Raw genomic sequence first — 22,425 nt, forward strand, 5'->3', positions numbered from 1 at the left:
ATTCTCTTCCTCTTCTGCCCCTTCTCTCTCTCTCTCTCTCTCTCAAATACATATTAAATTTTTTTAATAAAATGTACCTCTTTGATTAGAGGACAAGCCTCTTTATAGCCTCGGGGTCTTATGAACTTTCTCTTTGTGTCTCTGCCCTCCTGAACTTCTCTTCCTGTCTGCAGAGAGCTTCCCCAAGTCAGGGGGCAGGCAGGGTCTCCATCTTCTTTCCCACCGAGTCTGCCCCTGCTCCCTTCCTCGGTGCAGCTCTTCTGTCTTGCTGTTCGAGAGGATTATGCAGCTGCCGTTTTTCCCTCCTATTTGTATCTTCGAATGTGGCCAGAACCTCATTACCCTGTGTAATCACGAAAGGATCCATTTGCTCTCTGGATGTCCCAACGTGGCGCTTGAGGTGTTTCTCGCCCACTGTCAAGTGTATGCAGGTGTGGGGATTTTGACAACTTTGGCAATCGGTACTTGTCCGCGGAGTTTGTCAACACTCCTGTGTCCAAGGGCTCCGTTGACAGGAGCGGACGGACGGACGTGAGCAGTGAGGGTCGCTGCGGCACGAGGTTCCCTTGCTTTCCCCGGAGAGGGGCAATCTCGGCTTTGGCTTTCGCAGATCTCAAAACCCCGTCCAAATTCTGCCCAACGTAGAACTTCTTCCCTCCCCTAAACCACCTCTGAGCCGGAGCAGGAACTCGAGCCTTGACAACAGTTGGGTCAGACCTGATGGGGTTGATAACAAACCACTTGTGCTGACCTGTGGCAGGAAGCAGGGCGGCTCAGGGGCCTCTCAGGTTCTCTCTTCCTGCCCTTTTAGGGAGGGGGTGAGGGCTAGGGCTGGAGCTGGGTGAAGATCCCACGGACTCCCCTACTTCGCCTGCCCCCGGGCTCCCTCATGCTTCCGCGTTGGCAGAGAGCAAAGCCACGTGCTCTGCCTTAGAGGGGGACGACACCTCTCAGCCTGTCGCCTCGACTTCAGCAACCTCTGACTCCCTGAAGAGTGGCCGCGTGCCCAGGCATTTCTGTAAGGGCTTTTCCTAGAAAAGTGCCACTTCTGTCCCAGCAGCAGGAAGACTAGATGCCTGATCAACCTTCGGAAGGAAACCACTAAACTGTCAGATGAGATGCACATCTGTTAAAAACCTGTTTACATCATCGCAAACAGGAGATGGGGGAAAACATGCACACAGGCCAAAAATAAAAGCAAAAACTCTGAGAAGTAAAACCAACTTCTATTCTGGGGTTTCTGCAGAACCCTGGAGACCTTGATGTTCTAACAAGTCCAGGGGAGCAGAGGTCAAGCCCAGAGCCTGCCAAATGTGGGGCATCTCGAGCTGGGCCTCCTATGGAAGCTGGGACTGGAGAGGGCTTCATCCTCGATGCAAGACTGAAGGAGAAATGAACCCCTTGCACAGACGGGGGCAGCAAGGGGCCTTGCCTATTTTCAACTCCGTGCTGGATAGACAGACACAAACAACAAAAAGCACTCCCCCGAGAGTGACAATTCCATCTTCTCCAGGGTGTGCAGGCCAAGTTCTTAGACGAGGGTAGAGGTCTAGGGAATGCTCAAAGTTTCAGTTGAAAAAACGCTCAATGGCTAAATTTAATTTGAAGTGATCCCCGGGCTTCAGGCAAGAGCAAATAAATGCAAATCCTGTCGGGGGGGGGGGGGGGGGGGGGCGCAGACTGTGGTTTCAGCCAGTCTCAAAGAATTCTCATAATAACTTCCAAACTCATGAGATACTATAGAGTGAAAAGATAAGGCACACACTGGGAAGATAGTTAACACCTTGACAAAATGATCAAACACAGAATGTGGGGGGGGGGGGGGGCTGGACGTGGATGAAAAGAGGCTCCACCCCTTTGGGAATCACGGATGTGAAAATTAAACTTCAAGGTACTATCACACACCCACGAGACTAGCAAAATTTAAAAATCAGAAAATACAAAGGGTTGGTGAAGGGTATGAAGGCTCGAACACTCCTCCACATGGTTAATGAGAGTGCAGACTGATAATGCTGTGTGGCTAAAGGGCTCGTCGTTACCTATGGTGCCATCTATACACGTCCCCTCCTAGGTTCACTAATAGCCTAGGAAAGACCCTTGTGACAGAATGTTCACAGAAACATTGTTTGTGATAGGCAAATTGGAAACAACACGTGTCAGGCGTCAACAGGAGGCCGCAGCAATGCACTGTGGGTGTGAACCTATGACCGAGTCCCACAGTGAACGAGAGGGTTTATCTGTTCGGGTTTATCACTCGCAGGCTGGCCTCCCCGAAAAGGGAACTGTCCTCTTACAAGGCTCCGTGGAGTCCGGCCACTGCCAAGTGCCTAAGGCGCCGATCAATTACAAAGCTTGGACCCCAGCCCCCTGATGAGGCGCTTTTCTGAGGACGAAGGTGGCACTCGTCAGGTAACTCCCGCCACGCGGGCTGGCCACCATGGCCAGCTGCAAGAACAGTGTGGACCCTAGATCCGCGACTGTATCGAGGCAGGGTCGGTGCAGCCCCCCCAGACGATGAGCTGGCAGGTTAGGGCTGGAACAAAGGTTCTGCCGCGTCACGGCTCCCGTGTCCCCTCCCCTGGTGACCGTGGCAGAACTGAGCCTCGTGACCATGCAGCTCAAATGCACCACAGCCCCACGTGGGCACCTCCCGCGCACAGCGCACTGCCCCGCGAGGGATGGGCCACGTGGGACCCGCCCTGTGGGGCTGCTCCCCTCTCCAAGGAGCGCGGTTCCAGAAGCCTGGTGGGAGTTCTGTCTGGCCACTGCCTTTGTTTGCACAACAGTGAATGAACCATAACCACACGCGTCAACGCGGGTAAATCTCGAGAACAACGTGAAGCAAATGAAGTCAGAGCAAGCTGGACGATTTCAGGTCCAAGAAGTTCAAAATTAAGCATCCCCCCCCCCCCCATACTCACAATATCGTGGTAAAATTAAAGGGAAAAGTGGAAGAAGGATCCACCCGTTTCAGGGGAGTGGTTTCTTCTGCAGTCACAGAAGAACAGAGGGCCCCCGCTACTGTCCTTAAGCTGGGCGCTGGATACAAGGGTGTTTAGTATTCTTTAAACTGAAAAGGTATGTTTGAGGCCCTTTTGAGCCAATGTTTCACCATAAGCAATTTCAAAAATGTCAAAGGCCTGTTCCCACAGCTGCAGACCTCCCGGTGAGATCTTCGACTTCAGGCTGCTGGTTGAGACTCCAGTCTGCTGGGCATTTCTCCAGGATTCTCATCGCCCGGCTGTCCACACTGTCTGCTCTCCCCTCCCGGCTCATCCGTGGGCCCGCTCCCCTGCCCCTCCTCGCTTCAGCCAGGCGGTGGGCAGCCGCGTCCTCTCCTTCGCCTGCCACCCCCACTCTGCTCCTCTGCTCTGTGTCCCAAACCTGCCTGTCACCTCTCCTCAGACCTACCTGACTCGCGGAACGGCCACGACCCCTCCTCCACGTCTGCGCCTCTCAGAACTCGGCCCGTGGCCGTGGTCATCCGCACGCTGCCGCCTCCCCGACTGGCCTATGTCCCCGGTCACTCTGTGTCTCCAGAGCCTTAATCTTTGTGACACAGCCGTCGAGCGTCAGGGGCCACCGCGACCCCGAGAGTGTCACTGGATGCCAGTGCAGACAGAAGCAGGGAAAACAGCAGCCAACAACGTGTGCTCTCCACGTGCGTTCACGCCATTAACCCTCGGCCACCGTCTGAAGCGGGCACCCGTTGGCCAGGTTTTCTGATGCGGAAACTGAGACACAGACACGGGCACAGAAACCTGATGAGCCGGGATCCGAACCGGGCTGGACCCCAGAGCCCACACTTAACCACGACTCTGCACTCCTAGAAAACCGGAGCGGGCTGTCAGCTCCCCGTGCCTGTCTTCACAGATGACGGGGTAGTCAGCTCAGTCTCTGCAGCTGGATGGCTTCAAGTCCCAGCTCCATGACTCGCTGGGCGGCCTGAGGCCGAGGCACCCCGAGAGCTTGTTTCCGTCTGTACAATGGGGGTAACAGCACCTGCCCGGCACAGTTGTCCTCTGGTGCGGAGCTGCCCCGGTGCCCGTGTTGCCGGAGAGACTAACGTAACCACAGCGCCCCCAGGTGGCCGCCCTGGCCAGCGCCCCAAGGCCAAGCAACCTCCAAGGGCGGAGGAACATGGGGTTTGGACACACTTGGTCCCCAGGCACGAGCCCAGGCGTGAATTGCCGAGGGGCCAAAGTTCATGCTGGCTGCAGTGAGCTCCGATTACACCACAAACCATTTCCCTTCAGACACCTGGACTAACGACTCCTCGATCCTGAACACAAAACTCAGGAGCCTGACAACACGAGTCCAGAAGAGGTGAGCCCTCTTAGAATCCACCAGAACCCAACCCACCCGGCTGAGAACTATTGCCAGAAGGTTCACCTACAAGGCGGCTGAGCCCACAATGGAGAGAGAACGGCAGGAGGGTGGGGGGGGGGGGGGCAACTCTCCATTCCATTTTGGCCGAAATAACCAAGTCTGTCATCCCCCTGCTTCTGTGTCCTAGGAGAGTCAGAGCCTGGGCTCTGGACTGAGCCCCCCGAGTTGAGTCCGCCTGTCACTGAGCAGCAACGTGACATACAGGAAAGGGGGCGTGACAGCGGTGAGCACACGGCCCCGCCCTTGGAATGAAAATCTAGTTGAGAAAGAGAAACGCACGGACACCCGCGAGATCACAGAGCCGTGCTAGAGCCGGGCACCGTGGCCTGGTGAGGTCGCTCCCCTGCGGGGCTTCCTGGAGCGAGCCCATCTCTGGGGAGGGACCCCGGAGAAGAGCACGCAGGGCGGGAGGGCGGAGGTAGCTGGCGGAGGAGTAACGGGGGCAGTACCAGCAGTGGCGTGGGAGTCGCAGTGCCGGGCAAGCGGTCAGGCAGTGGGGACAGCGCCCCCACTTGGGAATACAAGTGTTACGGGGGACCCTTGAACAACGCAGAGGTTAGGGTACCAGCCCCCGGGGAGTTGAACATCCGTGTGTAAGTCTGACTTCCGGGGTTTAACTACTCACAGCCTATCGAGCGGAAGCCTCACGGTAACACCGAAGCTGACGCAGACGCGTCTTCATCATAGCGTATCGCAAATGCACACGTCCACGTATTGTATACCTTCCTCTGACAATGAAGTCAGCCATGGGAAACGGTAGTCCGAAGATTGTAAGAGAAAATACGCGTAGGGCACCGCACTGTGTTTACCGAAAAGAAGTCTGCGTGTGAATGCACCTGCACCATTGGGGTCGTTAAGCTAGTAGTAAACTAGGAGGAGGAGGACGACGAGTGGGGGCAGGGGTGGCAGAAGCAAAGGCAGGAGAAGCAACGGCGATGGAACTGGCGGCGGCAGCAGAAGTGGGACGAGTAGCAGCGGCAGGAGCTGGAATGGTAGGAGTGCTGACAGGAGCAAAAGTGGTGGCAGTGGCAGAAATGGTGGCCGCAGGTGGTAGGAGCAGTGGGGGTGGTAGGAGTGCTAGGAGGGTAGGAGCACTACAGGTAGCCGGAGGAGGAGGAGGGGAGGAGGAGGAGGGGAGCAGGAGGGAGAGGGGAGCAGGAGGAGGGGGAGGGGAGCAGGAGGAGGGGGAGGGAAGCAGGAGGAGGAGGGGAGAAGCTGTAGGAGGAGGGGAGCAGGAGGAGGAGGGGAGAAGCTGTAGGAGGAGGGGAGCAGGAGGAGGAGGGGAGCAGGAGGAGGAGAGAGCCAGAGGAGGAGGGGAGCAGCAGGAGGGGAGAAGCAGTAGGAGGAAGGGAGCAGGAGGAGGAGCAGGAGGAGGGGGGAAGCAGGAGGAGGGACAGCAGCAGGAGGAGAGAGAGCAGCAGGAGGAGGGAGAGCAGCAGGAGGAGGGACAGCAGCAAGAGGAGGGACAGCAGCAGGAGTGGTCACAGTTGAAGCGGCAGCACCAGACACCACATATGCAGTACGTATCCCGTGCACCCCCATCCGACAATCTTTCGTCCGTCCTAACTCACTTAAGCCTTACAACATCCCTAATAAGTACAGTATCCCCAGCTTATGAAGAAACCGGATCAGAGAGAAGTTAGCGATATGCCCAAGGGTCGCACCCTAGTGAGGGCAGGGCTGGGATTCAGCGCTCTCACCTCGTCCCCTGGACCCCAAAGGAAGAGGCCTGAAGCCGCAGGGGGATGCAGGGCAGCTGCTCAGATGGCGGGCGGCTAAGGGCAAGGCTGCTTCAAAGAATAAAATGAGACAAAGTAAGTACGGCGTCCAGCACTCACTTGATACGAGTAGACAAGCTGGCAGGAAGGAAGTAACATCTCAGGACTTAAAACCCAAACGCGAGGCTCCCCGAGGCCAGGACAGCAGGGGTTAAGGCCCGGTTTTAGGGCAGTGGTCTGGAACTGACTGGGGGGGCGGGGACTGCAGTCCCTCGGAGATCCTTCGAGATGTATTCCCAGCCCCACCCTGCTGAGAACTGCACCCGAGCACAGACCTAACACATGCTTCATACCATCGGAGCACAGCCAGTGTCCCCTCCTAACCCAGGGATCCTCCAAGAACCTGTGTCTTCATCTCTGAAACAGTTTTCCTGGAAACAAAGCCAACCTAACCCTGCATATTAATATCTGGCCAGAAACCAACAGATGGCGCAGTGCTGGGCTAGCACCGTGGTCAAGCTCAGGCCCAGGATGCCCCCTGCCTTCCACCCATCCCCGCCTTCAACACCGCTGCTCTAACACCTGCAAACCACAGCTCTACACCTCCTCCTTTCGAGGTCTGTCCCGCCTCAGAAGGGCTCGATGCTTCTTAACAAGGCATAGAATCCCACCCTCTTCAAACCGAAGATTGGAGTTACTTTGGCTAACGTTGCAAAACCTCTAGGTGTTCTGAGCGCCGCCTCCTCTCTCCCCTCCTGGGAGTCTCCTGTAAGAACTAACCCAAGAGGCTGTGTGCTCGAAGATGCCCACGGCTGCGCTATGTGCGAACTACAGCTGTGGTGCATTCTCGAAAGGGGGGGGTTCCGTGGACAGTCTCTCACTCTCTCACACACACACACACACACACACACACACACACACACACACGCTGTCCAAGTCAGATGAGCAAGCTGGGTTAAAAAGTTAAAGGGTTTCTTTTCTTGCAGTTTTCAAAGGTTTTACTGGCCAAGAAGCATCGGGACCCCCAAAGGAGAAAACAGCATGCCCCAACTTTCTCGAACAGGGAACAGGGGCCCAGCAAAACACACATGGAGCTCTTGGGTGGCATCGACATGGACCCTGTGCTTCGACCCAGGCCCCCCGCCCCAGAACATACCCTCATCTATAGCCACGGACCCCCTCTTTCTCACCTCGTATTCCCTTACTGGCTCCCATCATGTCACGGGACGGCTCTCATCCAGGGTCCAGAAGACCTCTCTGGGCCACCCTGGGTCACACATCCTGGCCTCCCTCCTGCCCCTCCCCGGGCCTTGTTCACTCCCCCTGGGAAACCTGGCCTCCCGGCAGCACCCTTCCCCCGCTTTTAGGTCCTAAGCAAGAAGACTGTAAGCCCTTAGAGGCCACCCAACCTTCAGTAGCAAGAATGCTACTCTCACCGCCTACAGCAGCCTTCACCTTCACTATCTGATCTTCCATGTTTATTTATGCTCTGGAGGTCTCCCCTGGAATCAGCTCTACTTCCAACATTCAAAAGCCAGAGCTTCGAATGTCTGATTTAAGCCAGCCTGGGACAGGTTTCGCAGCCCCCACGGCGGAGGGAGTCCTTCCTGGATGCTCACAGTTCCTCACCAGCAAGAAAAGGCTGTTTCTCCCTCCCTTCTGGGCTGCTGTGGAAGCCAGTCCCACAAAGAAAAGATGTGGCGGTGCCAGTGACAGGAGATCCTCTGAAACCCAAGGTCAAGGCCCGCAGGGGCATGAAAGAATCCTTCTGGCAAACGTGCTTCCTCCCCCTGACCGTCCCGGCTTAAGGCTCCTTTTACAGACACACACAGGAAGGTGCTAGGTTTATTGTTTTCTTTTTTTAATGAAACTAAATCACTGCTTACAAAAACCTGCAAGAGCCCTCATGCCCATCCCTTCACACGTCCCTTGGCTCAGCCTCTCCCCATCTCCCAGGAACTGGAACACTCCATGAACGCCATGAGGGGAGAGGCCCTGGGCTCCGACCCGAGCCTTCAGAGAGTGACAGTTCTACCTCCCATGATCCTTCCTGTCAGGCCTGGAGGTTGCATGGATGAGGGTGGTCCCCGCCGCCGTGACTCTCAGGTCACCACCCGGACCAGAGTGAAATGATGTGAATGTCCCGCCCCAGAGACCCCCCCCCTCCCCCGCTAGTCTCTCCCCTTCCTCCCCCCACCCCCCCACCCTAATTCTACCCCTCTACTGAGATGAGGCCCAGCTCCCAGATCAGAAGGGCCAGGGCCTACAGGCTGTAGAACTTGAGGCTCCTGTCCATGCCCGTTGAAGCGATGAACTTGGCGTGGTGCCCAAAGGCCACCCCTGTGGTCAGGCCGCTATGCTCTGAGGAGAGAGACGAGAGGCAAAGGTGAGAAGGCTTCTCCCCCTCGGGTCTGAGTGCGGATCCTGATGATCTACTCCCAGTCTGTCCAGCCCTCCCTGGGTCAGTGCTCGCTACTTCCCAGTGGACTCGTGCTGCCGAGAGCAGGGCGCTAGTCCAGCCTGCATAACATCCATCCCCAGGGCCTTACTCGGCGCCTGGCACACAGCGACAACTCGGGTTTTTGTTGTGGGGTGAGTGAACAGAGGAACGTCACTCCTCCTTGCCTGAGCTTTTGGGGCAACTGCAATTCTGCGCGGTTCAAGTCCTAGAACTGACTGGGAGCCGGCAGAGGGCGGGACAGACCAAGCAGACATGGTCTTGTTCTTCCACTTCTCACCACCTTATTTTTAAAAATTGGGCTGAGTTTTCAGTTCGGTTTAAAACCTCAGTGCTCAGCTGACTCGTATTTATTTATAGCGTATATTTAGTTCCAACTCCTTGCTTATATTATAATCGGAACCGTCCGTTAGCTTGTCCTAGCTCAGGGGGTTCCGACTTAGGGAACCTGGGCCCCCGGCACAGGGCAGGGCTGTAGCAAGGGCAGAAGGGGCTGGGTGACGTGCCTTGCTGGATTGGGGTAGCTCAGGAGCATCAGAGCAAATTCCTTGAAGGCTTAGGACAACGCCTGGAGCCCCCACTACAGAGCCCAGGCTGTGCTTCCGGCCCACTGCTGCACCCGGCTCAACTCCGAAACACCGGAGCCCAACGAAGGGTTCCAGTTAGGCCTGGGCACCCCCGGAACACACACACCGAGCCGGGCTCAGGAGAACACGGGGGTGGGAGAAGCATCTTGGGTCTTGCCCACAACGTGCTAATGAGGATGAGAATTTCATCAACAAAGACAGCTAACAGCTGCCATTCACTCAGCACCCAAGTGTGCAGCAGGCACTCTGTCACCACGCAAGCCATTTCTGTGTCACCAGCTGGCACCATCTGCAAAGCAGTGCCAATGTGACCATTTTAAAACATGAAAAAGCTACGGCTCTCAAAGAGGACGTCACGTACCCAGGGCCACGCAACTATCAGGAGGTTAGTAGCCCTACTATCCGCAGTCTCAGCATTTTATGCTTTTCTTCTCTGACATTTACAATCGCAACTAAGTAGGGGCACCTGGGTGGTCTCAGTTGGTTGAAGTGTCCACTCCTGACTTCGGATCAGGTCATGATCTCACAGTGGTGGGATCGAGCCCCGTGTCGGACTCCGTGCTAAGCGTGGAGCCTGCTAAGGATCCTCTCTCCTCGCGCTCTGCCCCTCCCCCGCTTGCACCCGCACAAGCGCTCTCTCCCCCAAAATAAATGAACTTCAGAAACAAATTGCAATCAAGTAATTATTTGTAAACTCATCCCACATCTACCTTCCTAAACTGACTGGAAATTCCATTAGTGCAAAGCCTGGATCTTAGTCACTGCTCCAATCCCACAGAAGACAAAGACACAATGCTGAACAATGGCAAATCCGAAACAAGCGTGCCAAACACGGTTCTAATTATTTATGCACATGTGTACGTGTGTAAGTACACAGCTATTTCATCTGTTTATACGTTTATGTGCATAAACATGACTTCACACGTGTATATCTATATATATATAAAAACTCAGCTAAACCTCACACACTCACCGCACTGAGTATGCCCTATTATCGTTCCCCAGAGAGACAAAGTAACTTGTCCAACGACGCACAGCTTGCAGGGGTAGAGCCAGCCTTTAAAGCCCCGCAGTCTGACTCCTGAGTGCAGTTTCTTAGCCACTAAACTCTATCGCCTCAGGAAGGGAGTAAAAGCTGCCTAGGCAAACTCAGGCCTACTCCCTAGAAATTCCTAACCTCGTGGTATTTACCCTCTTCCTTCTGGGCCAGGACACTCGGAGACCTCAGGATCCCAGAGTCAGACCCTACCTGTGAAATGAAGGATCTCTGTCCACTGCTTGCAGATGTAGATCTGGACATCTGTGCCCCCAAGGGCCAGGTAGGTACCACTCTGATCGAAGATCAGTGACTTCACCTGCCAGAACCAGGAGAGAGGTCACACGAGAACAGAAATTATGGGACAATTAGGGATGCACAGAAGCAGTTTAGACTGATTCACTGAAGAATCAACAAGTGAGGAGAGGCAACCGACAGAGCTGGGGAAGGGAGGGGGCGCACCTCAAAATTGTTATCCAGCTGCAGTGTCTTAAAGTTCTTAAGTTTGCGCAGATCCCAGAGCTTCACAGAGGAGTCATCAGCCGCCGTAGCCAGATAATAGCCATTCTCTGAGAAGGCAATGCTGGTGATGGGGCCCGAGTGGCCAGGGAAGTTGGCCACGTTGGTGCGCTCCTACAGGTGGAGGACGAGTGGTACAACGTCACCCACTGGTCACGACCCGGAGAAAATGGGGAGTTCGCCAGATGCCTACCTCTGAGCCATCCTCCACCGTCCTTTAGGGAAGGACAACTAACAGGAATCGCAGAGGTAGATGGCCCAGCCCAAGACCCCGGGCCACATCCATCACATCACACACAGGTACGTGCGCGCGCGCGCACACACACACACACACAAACACACACACAGCCACCGTGTCTCTGCCCTTGGGACACCCAAGGACCGGGTGCCACTGGCACTTATCACACCGCATAGTCACGAGCTCACACCCTGGGCCTCAGATGGAGGCTGCCATGTCCCACCTTCAAGTCCCAGATCTTGATCTGCGAGTCCATGGTGCCTGTTCCGAAGATGAGTCCATCAGGGTGGAACTGTGCACAGGTGAGAGCTGTGGGGGAGGGACAGGGAGCTGTGGTCAGAGCCCACGGGAGAGGCCAGCACAGCAAAAGGGGCCTCTCTTCACACTGTTCACCGTGCCCGGTACAACGCCTGGCACCCGGCCGGCACTGGTGGTAAATAAATCTTAAGAACAAAGGAGCAAATGATTAAGTAAAACATATAAATAAATGATAAGCAGCCAAAGGACAGACAGAGCCCAGTGCCTCTATGACAACTTACAGCAGCCAGAGGTCTCATCTGTCACCTTGGTGAGCACACGCCCTGTCTGGATGTCAGAGAAGGCCCAGTACTAAAAAAATAGAGACAGCGAGCCAGTAAGAAAGTGGGTGCCCAACAGGAAGGTGTTCCCTCCTCCCCGGATGTTCAAGCTTGGAGACCAGCAGGCCTCTGCAGGGTCTGGGCTGGGACCGCACCTGGTCATCGGAGGAGCTCAGGAGATAGTCCCCAGTGGCATGGAGGCTGAGGCCCGTCACTGCGCTCTCATGGGCCCGAACAACCTGCACACAAGAGGCATTCGGGACCGACCAGATCCTGATAGTAGCATCTGGGGAGGCAGAAAACACCAGCTCCTAAAAGGAAAACCAAGAGGCAAAATATCAGAGGCAGAAGAGATCGACCCCAACAGTCTTACAACAGGGGGGTGGGGATGGCCATGAGCCCAACAACTGCTTCTCTTTCAGGCCTGTCCTGCCCAGAACCATCCACCCAACTGGTGATGCGTGAGAGCCAATGGTAAACGCCATTTAAAATGGTAACTCAAACAGCATTGGCCTAGAAGAGAAGGCTTCACTGTCTAGTGGTGAGAAGGGTAACTGTACAGACAGCAATCTCCCACGCCCTGTTTCTAGTACCAGAGAGAGAAAGGTGACCGGTGCAACTGAGGAACTGAGTTTTTTTTATTTTAGTTTATTTCACTCTGTTCAAATAGACACATGTAGCTAGCTAATGGCTATGGTCAGGAACAGCGTACTTCTGAACAGCAGAGGGTCTGTGAGGGTCTGCAAGGGCCTATTTTGCTGCATCACAGACTCCAGGATTTCAGGAGCAAGTTAATCCTCAGAAAGATTTGGGGCAGAGAGAGAACTTCCACCGTGTACACGCACCAATTATTTGGGTTAGGACATTAAACACTATAAGGTAAAAACAACTACCATCTTTCATCGACACGATTTCCTAAGAGAAACAACTTATCAACACCTGGCCGCAGGAAAGGAGTGACTCCCATTTTAAAAACATTTAGTTTTATGAAAAATCCACAGTATTCACCTATTTCTAGTTTCCTTAAGGGACAGGGAAGAGGCTAATTGGGAAGCACAGACCCAGCCACAATCCTACAGTCTTAGACCCAAACCGTCCCAGACCTAAAGACTCCAATCCCACAATATCACTAATCTGGTCTGAAGGCCGCCTGTACCCTCTAAACCAGCAACTCCATCAATTTTAGCCCGCACCATGTTCAACGGTTGATGTCAAGTTCCCCCCGACCCCGCAGGACCATGGGAACGTGGACGCACCTGTCCTTCCCAGATACGTTAAGATTTTGCTCAGCTTTGTTTTCCATAGTTTGTACTATAAACACTACAGGACTTTCTTCCTTTTCCTAACGCGCCACGTGCCTACGAGTCTGCTTGTTCCAGCTCTCATTTCCTCCCTTTCCCTGGGCTGAAGGCCACTGCTCTAGGGGCTTCTGCACGGAGGACAGGGCGACCCACGGCTGTAAACAAAGGCCTTGAAGGGCCCACTCTGGAGGCTCAGTGCTCCTCCTCGGGCCCACTTCACTTCACAAGGACACGGCACGGCGCTGGGTGACTGGGTCTGCAACCCTAAACCACCGAAACCAGGGCGCAGGAATGAGGGACCCAGGGTGACTGGCAGGATCCTTTACCTGGGAAGGGTGGAACACCACACTGGTGACTTTCTTGGTATGGCCTTTGAGGGTGGCCAGGATTTGCTCAGAACTCTTGTCGAAGACGACAACATTTTTATCCGCCCCTCCTGGAAAGGACCCAAACGAGATCCAACGGTGAGTCATGCCCACCCGCGTCCCTCGGCTGAAGATGGTACTTTTGCCCCCAGGCCCATGCAGAGGACAGGAGAGTGCCCCTACCCTGCCGCCCGCCCCGCCTCGGCCCGCGGGGCCAGACCGGCTCTCACCAGTGAGGATCTTGTTGGTGTCGGCAGGGCAGAGGTCCAGGGCGAGGATCCCAGGAATGCTGGCACTGTGCAAGCCCTGAGCGGAGGGCGCGACACCAAACCCAGTCACGGCCGAACCGAGGCCAGCCACGAAGCCACGCAACGCCCCCACTTCCACCCCGGGCCCAGGGGAACAAGAGTGACTTCTGTTCCTTATCCGCTGCGCTTGGCCTTCTGCCTGGAGGCGGCACGTCCCTCGCCGCACTACTGGGAAAGCCAACCCCGGGCAAGAAGACAAGCCCTGGGACGCAGTGGCCGGGGCCCCCAGGCAGCTCTACAGCCCCCCCGCCCCCCCACGCTGGCCCGCCCACCCCAGCAACAGCTGCAACACCCCGCCTCCCAGTTAGCGGGGACCTGGCCACTCACCACGTGGGATGCCACCTGCCGGTATTTGCTCAGCTCCTCCGGCTTCACCAGCTCCTCAGGCACAGTCTTCCCTCTCTGAGAAAAAGGAAAAGCGCCCCCCACAAAAGCAGCAGTGAGTGCGGGATTCGGCGAGCCCCCTTTCCCCTGAGGCGTCAGCCGCCTCCACCGGCCGGCCCTCTCCTGGCTCTGGAGGACTCACCTTCTTACGCTCCGTGGTCAGCACGGTGGCCTTGTCTTGGAGCTGGGGAAGAGAGGGGAACAGGCGCAACGTGAGACCAAGCACTCTGCCAGGCCAGCGGCACGCCGGACGCCGGTCACATCTAGGCCTTCACAAGTGGCACCGACACCTGCGATCTGCCGAGTTCTGTGCTAAAGGCTCACGTGCGTTACCTCCGCTTACTTTTCCCCCCAACCTGATGAGGGGGTGCGGATGACCTTACTTCACGCGGGAGGACACTGAGCCTCAGGGGAGTAAGGTCACTTGCCCAAGGCCTCAGAGGGGACAAATGGCCGAGTGAGCACCTGAGCCAGCAGTGCAGGGCTCCCAGACCCAGTTCACATGTGTGCACCAGGAGGTTGCAAGCTGAGCAGGGAAAGTGCTCGGACAAGACACAAACGAGCAGCTCCGACAAAAGGAGAGGCCGTGAGTACGACAGAGGCGCTGGCCCTGGAATCGGGCCCGCTCGGCCTCTTGGGAGCCTGCCTTTGAATCCGAGCCTCAGGTTCTCCATCTGTCCTGTCTCCCTCGAAAACGTGTAACAAAGCGTTCTACGACCTGCAAAGAACCCCGATAACAGTAAGAGCCCCAAGCTGCACTACCAGTAACTACAATCTTGTAAATTCCACGAGCCTAGAAAATAGACACCGTTTACTCTCGGTCTGGAAGGGAAACGGGACATGGAGTCGGTTGAGTCGGCCCAAGGTCCTGGGCTTGTCAGCGGTGACCTCAGAGCACGAACGCAGGCAGTGCGGGCCGAGCCCGCACTCAGCACCACTCTGCCGAGCCACACACGGAACGGTGTTTCTAGTCACACCGCACTCAAGGCGGACGGCGGGGGGGACCGAGGGCTGACCCATCCCCACCAAGTGACCTCCAGCAACTCACCTTCTGGATAATCTCGGGGGTCATTCCCACCAGCTCGCCCAAATCCATCGGCTCGCCTGCACCCTGAAGACAAGAGAGGTAGAGGTGAGGAGGGCACAGAACGCCAAAGACTCCTGCAGGACAGCCGCGTGAGACCCCACACACCAGGGGCTGCTGACGGGCGGGGAGGGGTGGACACTCACCGCGACACTCGGCTGCGAGCTCGGCACGGCCTGGGGCACGATGAGACCGGCCTGGGGTTTCAGGGTAGCCAGAGCTGGGAGAGAAGAACACGTTAGAAACGGGGGATTACAAAGCAGGACCGGCCCAGAGGGGGGAGTGGCGGGGCGGAGGCTGCACCTTCTCGGGCAGCAGTAACTTCCTTGGTGAGACGGGCAATGACACGGCAGGCGGCGTCGTGCTGGTAGAGCGCGTGGGACAGCTCCTGGCGGGTCGTCTGCAGCTGCTGGCGCAGAGTGAAGCTGTGCAGCATGACTGCATCCTGGGGGGAGGGACACGCCACCGTGAGGGGTGGGGAGGGTCAGGGAGCACCCAGCAGGAGAGGCCAGGTTAGGAGGACACGGCCTCCTCCTTCCACGGCCGGGACCGTGCGTGCGCTGGCAGCCGCTCCGGAGCTCCTGCCCCACGCCAACACGGGGCGCCGAGAGGAGTGGCAGCCGGCTCTCTCCCACCCCCATCTCCACTGATTTACTGGCAAATCTCAGTGCCACGCAGCCGCCCCCCACCCCGTGTCGGGGTAATAATGCCACTGCCGATGTTTAGGACTGCCCTCATTGTGTCGGGTGCCGTGCAAGACGGTCGCTCAAGACGTATTCGTTCCTTCATCTTGCAGAGCACCTACTAAGTACCAGGTGCTGCTCCTGGCGCTGCGGATACACCCACAAATGAGACAAGTCCGTGATGTCACGAGGGTGACACTCTAACCTTATTCTAATTCTCCCCGAACCCGGAGAGATCGGCCCAAGTTCTTGTCACGGTCAGGAAACCCAGCACTCACATCGGAGCGAGGTGCCCAAGGACACGTGGCAAGTGAGCAAGGGAGCTAAACCTGGACCCCGGACCTGTGCGACTTCGACAACCGGCCGCCTCCTCCTCCATGATCGTCCTGCCCCTCCAAACAAAACACGATGCTCCGTCCTTCCCACCCGAGTCCTAGTGCCGTGGTCCACCCTCCTCAAGTAGGGAGCCGTCGGTTCCCTTCCAGGGACTCACCCACTCATCCTGCAAGGCTTTCAGGATGGCTGGGATGCTGGTGGCGGAGGGAGGCTTGGGCCGGATGGGGTGAGCAACTGCCAAGAGAGGGAGAGCGGATGCGAAGAACCGTAAGGCGGGGACTCTTCCTCTCCCCGTCCCCCCCCTTCCCCTTCAGCCTGCGTGAACAGAGCACTATCTCCCTCTCTGGGGGCCGGCGCCACCTCCCACCCTGTCAAGCTTGGAGTTACAACAGCCCTGGACGGAGGCCAGCCACCGGGCACCTTTGATGTCGATGAGCTGCTCCTCGGACAGGGGCTGGTTGTTGATGGGGTCTGTGCCATTCTCCGCAATATACTTCTCAATGAGCCGCCGCTCATAAACATGATTAGAGACAGGGGACACGCATGGGTGCTCGGGCACTTCATTGGAGACTGTGGAGAAAAGGCAGGCAGTGAGCTTGGGGTGGTGAAAGGGACCTTGGGACAAGGGGATGCCTCACAGGCCACTGGCCCCAACAAAACATGTCCCCACACTCAACAGAAAGCAGGACGTGACAACCAGTTTTGTAGCGCCCCCGTATCTGTACGGCTACACGACTAGCTTCTCCATCGCTCTCCTGACAGGCAGTCAACAAATGATTCTGCGCGACTACGATGTGTCACGCACCTACAGAGCAGTCGATAATCCCCACCCATCTCTGTTTGGAACAAAGATGCTTCGGCACCCATTATGCTCTATGACACAGATACAGACGGCCACTGAAATCTCTACCTAGAGCCTTGGTGGATTAATAGACAAAGAAATCACACAGCAACGTGACAAGTGTTATAACAAGAAGAAACATTTACGTGGTGTTTACCAGGTGCCACCCATGACTGTAAACACTTTCCATTGATTAACTCATCCTCACAACCCCCAACAGAGGTATCATTTACATGCCGGCCCCAGTAGACGATGCACCCCTTGAGGATAGGGATTATGGCTGGTCTCTGACTTCCAGTACAATGCAGATGCCCAGCAGGCACCCAGTAAACATCTCGTGTAAACATCTAAAGGAAGGATGGTGCTGGGAATGGGGGTGGGGGGTGGGGGGGGAACCTTCCGCAAGACAGAGAGGGGACAACCAGCGAGAAAACACTCTGCAAGCTGCAATTTCTTTAATATGAAAGATTCCTTTTTCTAGCCCTCATTTCCCTTCCTCCCTGTTTTTGGATTAATGGAGGGGTTCCGAGAAGAGCAGGGCGGGGAAGGGGGGGGTGGCTGGAGAGCTGGAAGCAAACAGAGAAAGGGATGATCTCGTAACCTGACGGAACAATGAGAATGCAAAACCGATGCGCGCCGCATTAAAATACCAAAAGGAAAGACTGCGCAAGGCATGAAAAAGGCATGGATTCAGGGGGCAGAGAAACTAGCCCCACCGCCCATGCGACACTCTCCTTGAGCCTTGCATCCTCATCTGTAAAACCCGGATCGTCACATCTGTTCTGGAGAATTCTTGTGAGAATAAAATGAGATCACAGACTTGGAAGCGGGGCGTAGACCAAAAGGCTTTATAAATGTGCGCTGTGTTTGGTGGCCGTGCAGCCTGAGGCTGGGAGCCAGGGAACTGGATTCCAGCCCTGTCACTGCCTCCAACTCACTGTGTGACCTTCGCAAACTGCAGAATCTCTGACTACCCGCGCGGGACCTCCGGCGTCAGCCCGTGCAAATGAATGCCCTCTTTCTGCAGAGGAGGAAACTGAGGCCCAGAGCCTGCGCCAGATCACAAAGCCAATCGGGAAGGGAGGTCCTGTACAAGCCCGATTCCTACACCACAGCTGTCTCCCTGCACCAAGCTCCCTCCATCCAGGCCTCAGTTCACTGCGTAAACGAGGTGGCTGGCCTCAGTGACGTCTGCGACAATAAACTTGAGGCGTTATGTAAACTGTGAAGCGCTGCGCAGATGCACCCCACGCTGAGGAGGAGGAGGACCCCGGCGCTGACAAGCCGCCGCCCTGCCCCCCGGGAGCCCTGCTGTCGCCTCCGCCCCGACCCCGGCACCGCAGCGGCCCGCAGCTCCTCCCGCTCCGCGCTCCGGCCCCCTGCGACCCGCGATCGGCCGCAGCCGACACTCACTCGAGCAGATCAGGGACATGGCGCCGTCGCTGCGCTCCGAGGCGCCTGGCACCGGGCTCCGGGATTCGCTTCTGCGCCGCCGCGGGCCGCTTCCGGTCCCCCGCTGTTTCCGGGACGCTCCGCGGCTGGCGGGGAGCGGCCCCGCCGAGCGATGCTCGCGTAGAGCTTCACGTGGGGCTGCGGCCGGTCGCGCGCCTCAGCCTCCAGCACCTAACGGAAACTGCCCTTTCCCACAATGCAGCCGGGCAGGAAAGGGCCCGCCAGGGAATACTCGGCCATTTCCGGACAGGCTCGGCTCCTTCCGTAAAGCGCTCCCGGGGGCGGACACGAAGTCGGAACTACATTTCCCACAATGCAGTGGGAATTTAAAGCCAATGCGAGGAACGAGGTTTTGTCGAGACCCGCGCTGCGCTGGTCCGTGGGACCGTCGTCTTGCAAACTTCTTAGCGTATGAGAATTTCCTGACGAACTTGTTAAAATGCATATTCCCGGGGTCTGCCTTAGACAGTATGTATTTTCAGGGCGTACTCCACGTGATTCTGAGGCAGGTGTATCTAGGACTGCCCTTTGAAAGTCACTGCTAGGTGACCGGGGAAGAAAGCGCGGATACAGAGGGATCGAGAAACTAGCACTGGCTAAGAAATGGTTCTGGTCCTGCCCCTACTACCAATTCGCGCTGTGATCTTGGGCAAGTGATCACCTTTTCGGCCCCTTCCTGCACGACTTAGCTAGGCTGGAAGAGCTCAGATCTGTCGGTTCTAAGTGGATACCTGTAAGATAAGATTAAGGAATCATGTACAGAACACGTGGTGTGGACTATAAGGGATCCAGACAAAGCAGGACAGCTGGACTCTGAAGCCAGCCTATGGGTGCTCTAATCCCAGCTCACCCAGCTAGCAAACTGTATGACATTCTCTCCTTAATTTCCTCATCTGTAAAATAACAAAGGTTGAACTAACTCACAGGGTTGTTGTGAGGAGTTAATATTAAAAAGTGCTTTGTACTTTGACACATAATAAGTACGATACACGCGTTCATGTTTGTTATCATTATCCCTGAAGCCAAGCAAGATTGTCCAAACCACTATTATCTCTCCCTTGCAGCAGTAAAATAGCATCCTAATTGGTCTTGTTTCCAGCCTAGCCTCCTTCTAATCCACTTTTTATAGAACAGCCAGTGATCCCCTTTCCATGAAAAATCTATTTCTGCTATTCCTCAGGCTTTTCATTCATTCAACAAATATCGATTGGGTGCCTCCGTGCCAGACTCTGCTCTGGTAACCGGAGATACAAATGGTGATGGCGAACAAGGTTTCTGCTGTCTTGGAGCTTACGTTCTTTGGGGGAGGGGGGTGGCATAGACAATCAACTCTAAGAAGAAAATTCCAGAGAGTGGTAAGGGCCAAGAATAACACAAATCAGAGAAAGACGGATGGAAAGTGGTGTGGATGGGAGAGATGGGCTGCATTACGAGGGGTATTCAGGGAGGGCATGTCTGAGGAGGTGACATTTTTGCTGAGACCTGAATGAGGGAGAGTATTCCTGGCAGAGAAGACTGGCCCCCAAGTCCTGTACCATCTAGCCCCTACTGACCTCCACCACCTGATCTTCTCTCCAGCTTCCCTTTCAAGTCCTCAAACTTACTCCTTCTGGCTGGTTTCACTACTTGTGCCTGGCACACCTCCCTCCTCTCTCCTCCCCTCCTATTGCCTCCAAAGGAAACTTCAATCTCATTTTAAATGGCACTTCCTCTGGAGCCTTTTTCTTGACCCTTGACTCAAGTTGAGTCCCCCACAGTACCCTGTAATTCTCCAAGCTATTCTGGTAGCTATAATCACTTACTTATATCATTGTTTACAAGTATCTGTTTGATATCTGTGTTCTCCACTAGACGGCAAATGCTGTGATATCAGGAACCGTCATTGTTCTGGTCACCGTTGTTTCTCAGAGTCTAACACAGCCCCTGACACACAGCAGGAACTTCATAACTGTCCTTGGTTGAATGACAGGCTGCCCGTCAAGCCAAGCATCCTGCATCTTTGGATGTGGTAGGAAATAAAATGGATCCTTTCAGGCAGGGCCTTGAACCAGAGGCAGTTCGACTTGGGGCTGGCAGCTGACCAGCAGCTGAGCTGCAGAGTGATAACTACACTTCCAAAAGCTTCCTCTGGAAGACACTTACTGGACGGGTTGGAGGAGGACAGACTGGAGAAAGAGAGAGCCAGTAATGATCCTTACTGAGTGCCTACCGTGTGCCAGGAAGACACACTACTAGGTCTTAGAGATACCACTGTGAGCAGAGGCAGAGCTATCCCTATATTGGAGAACTTACGGCTGTAGCTGAAGAATGGAGAAAACAGGGAATCCTTTCAAGCCTTGTGAATTTCAAAGGCTAGAAAGGATATAGGGAAATTGATTTTGGAGTAAATATTACAGATAAGAACTTGATCCCAGATTCCTCCCCACTCCTCCCAATCTCCACCTCCCACAAAGGAGGTAAAGATCCCCTAGGCAGGGAAGGAAGGAAGACATAGTTAAAAAAAAAAAAAAGAAAGAAAGAAAGAAAGAAAGAAAAGAAGGGGGGGTATATATACATAGCTGTAGGTGGATCCTAGAGAAAGGAACTCTATACACCCTAGGCCATGGCTGTTGCTACTTGGGAATTAAAGGGACATATTGGCCAACAACCCAGAAAAGCTCCATTTCCCAGGTAGATGTAGTGGCAGCCTGTGTGGAAAAGTAACAGAAGAGCAGGTAAGACAATGCAGTTAACTGACAGTGAGGATTAGATGACTGCCCCTACCCTCCGCCCCCACACTTTGGCCCCATGTGAATTTTCCAGTGTGTACACTCTGAAGACTAAGGGTGGGAAGAACTGAGATTATTTCTTCTTCTTTTTTTATGTTTATTATTTTTGAGAGAGAGAGGGAGACAGAGTGCGTGTTGGGGAGGAACACAGACACAAAGAGACACCGAACCCAAAGCAGGCTCCAGGCTCTGAGCTGTCAGCACAGAGCCCAATGCGGGGCTTGAACTCACCAACCTGAAGTAGGACGCTTAACTGACTGAGCCACCCAGGCACCTGTCTGAGATTATTTCTACTGCTCAGATAGAAAAGGTTTGAAAAGAAAGTGACTTGTCATGGGGGGCGGGGGGGAAAGTTACATTTTTTAAATGTTTATTTTTGAGAGAGAGAGGGAGAGAGAGAGAGAGAGAGAGAGAGGGAGAGAGAGAGAGCCGGGTAGGAGCAGAGAGAGAGGGAGAGAATCTAAAGCAGGCTCCACGCTCTGAGGTGTCAGCACAGAGCTGACATGGGGCTCAAACCCCTGAACTGCAAGATCGTGACCTGAGCCGAAGTTGGACACTTAACCAACTGAGCCACCCAGGTGCCCCAAAATGTTACATTTCTTGCACAGGAGTCTGGGAGATTGGCAGTCCTTACAGATCAGAAACATCTCACAAGCAAATGTAAAATTGCAACTGTTAGAAAAGCTACAAGGTGAGGCCCAGGGTGCTGCTAGAGCCTGTTCTGGAAGAGACCCTTAGCTGATGCAGGGACTAATGAGGGTCCAGAGGAAGATGGCTGCACACCCCACTGTTAAGTGAAACGGTATTTTAGAACTTCTAGGACTGGATAGTAAAGTTGAAACAGCTGAGGTCAAGAGGGATGAAGAAAAAAGTGCCTAGAATCACAAACCAGCCAAGAGATCACTCACAATCTTGCTTTTGTGTGTGTGGAAATGGGGTCCGGAAGTTGGCTCCTTTCCTTCTCTATAACTGAATGAACATTCGAGAGCCATCAGCAGGGTTCGGGTGCATAATTGCTCTCAGAGGGGGCGGACGCATCTCTCCAGAGCTGGTACCTCTTACTGCTCCCCTAATACCTTTTTCCTTTGTGCCTTTTTAGCGCGAAAGTTCCTCAAAAAGACCAGGTGCCTCTCGGTTAGAACTACATTTCCCACAATGCCCGGGAGGTACTGGGTAGCTTGAAACTACGTGGACCGAAATGCTGAGGGCTTGAAGAGACGGCCCGGCTTCGACTCCGAATTTCAAAGATTCAGTTTACTTACTGCACAGCTCAGATATAGCCGCTTCTTCCCCCTTTCCTGCCAGAAACTTCCGTTCCCAGCTCGAACTTCTGATCCCACTCTTTTTTGGTGGGAATGCTCGGTGGGGGTGGACAGTGGG

The 22,425-nt window shown here is 55.0% G+C and overlaps 1 protein-coding gene across 1 annotated transcript; it reads right to left on the minus strand.

The window, feature by feature from the left end:
- Positions 1 to 7,947: 7,947 nt before the first annotated feature.
- On the minus strand, positions 7,948 to 18,456 carry PRPF19 (pre-mRNA processing factor 19). The gene is made up of 16 exons (XM_030332649.1): positions 18,239 to 18,456; positions 16,405 to 16,554; positions 16,142 to 16,218; positions 15,269 to 15,410; positions 15,112 to 15,185; positions 14,930 to 14,992; positions 14,024 to 14,065; positions 13,825 to 13,899; positions 13,420 to 13,495; positions 13,151 to 13,260; positions 11,679 to 11,834; positions 11,485 to 11,554; positions 11,169 to 11,254; positions 10,651 to 10,821; positions 10,402 to 10,507; positions 7,948 to 8,468 (listed from the first exon to the last, which is right to left on the minus strand). Exons 1-16 carry the CDS (start codon positions 18,255 to 18,257, stop codon positions 8,371 to 8,373), a joined length of 1,515 nt encoding a protein of 504 aa, XP_030188509.1. The 5' UTR covers positions 18,258 to 18,456; the 3' UTR covers positions 7,948 to 8,370.
- Between the last annotated feature and the right edge of the window lie 3,969 nt (positions 18,457 to 22,425).

This window comes from Lynx canadensis, chromosome D1, assembly GCF_007474595.2.
Source record: "Lynx canadensis isolate LIC74 chromosome D1, mLynCan4.pri.v2, whole genome shotgun sequence".
NCBI classification, from domain to species: Eukaryota; Metazoa; Chordata; class Mammalia; order Carnivora; family Felidae; genus Lynx; species Lynx canadensis.

Coding starts and splice junctions, on each gene's coding strand:
- PRPF19 (XM_030332649.1), bottom strand. Junction 13,900..14,023: donor TGACCACGGAGCGTAAGAAG/GTGAGTCCTCCA, acceptor CCTTTTTCTCAG/AGAGGGAAGACTGTGCCTGA. Junction 10,508..10,650: donor AGCTGGATAACAATTTTGAG/GTGCGCCCCCTC, acceptor TGGTTCTGGCAG/GTGAAGTCACTGATCTTCGA.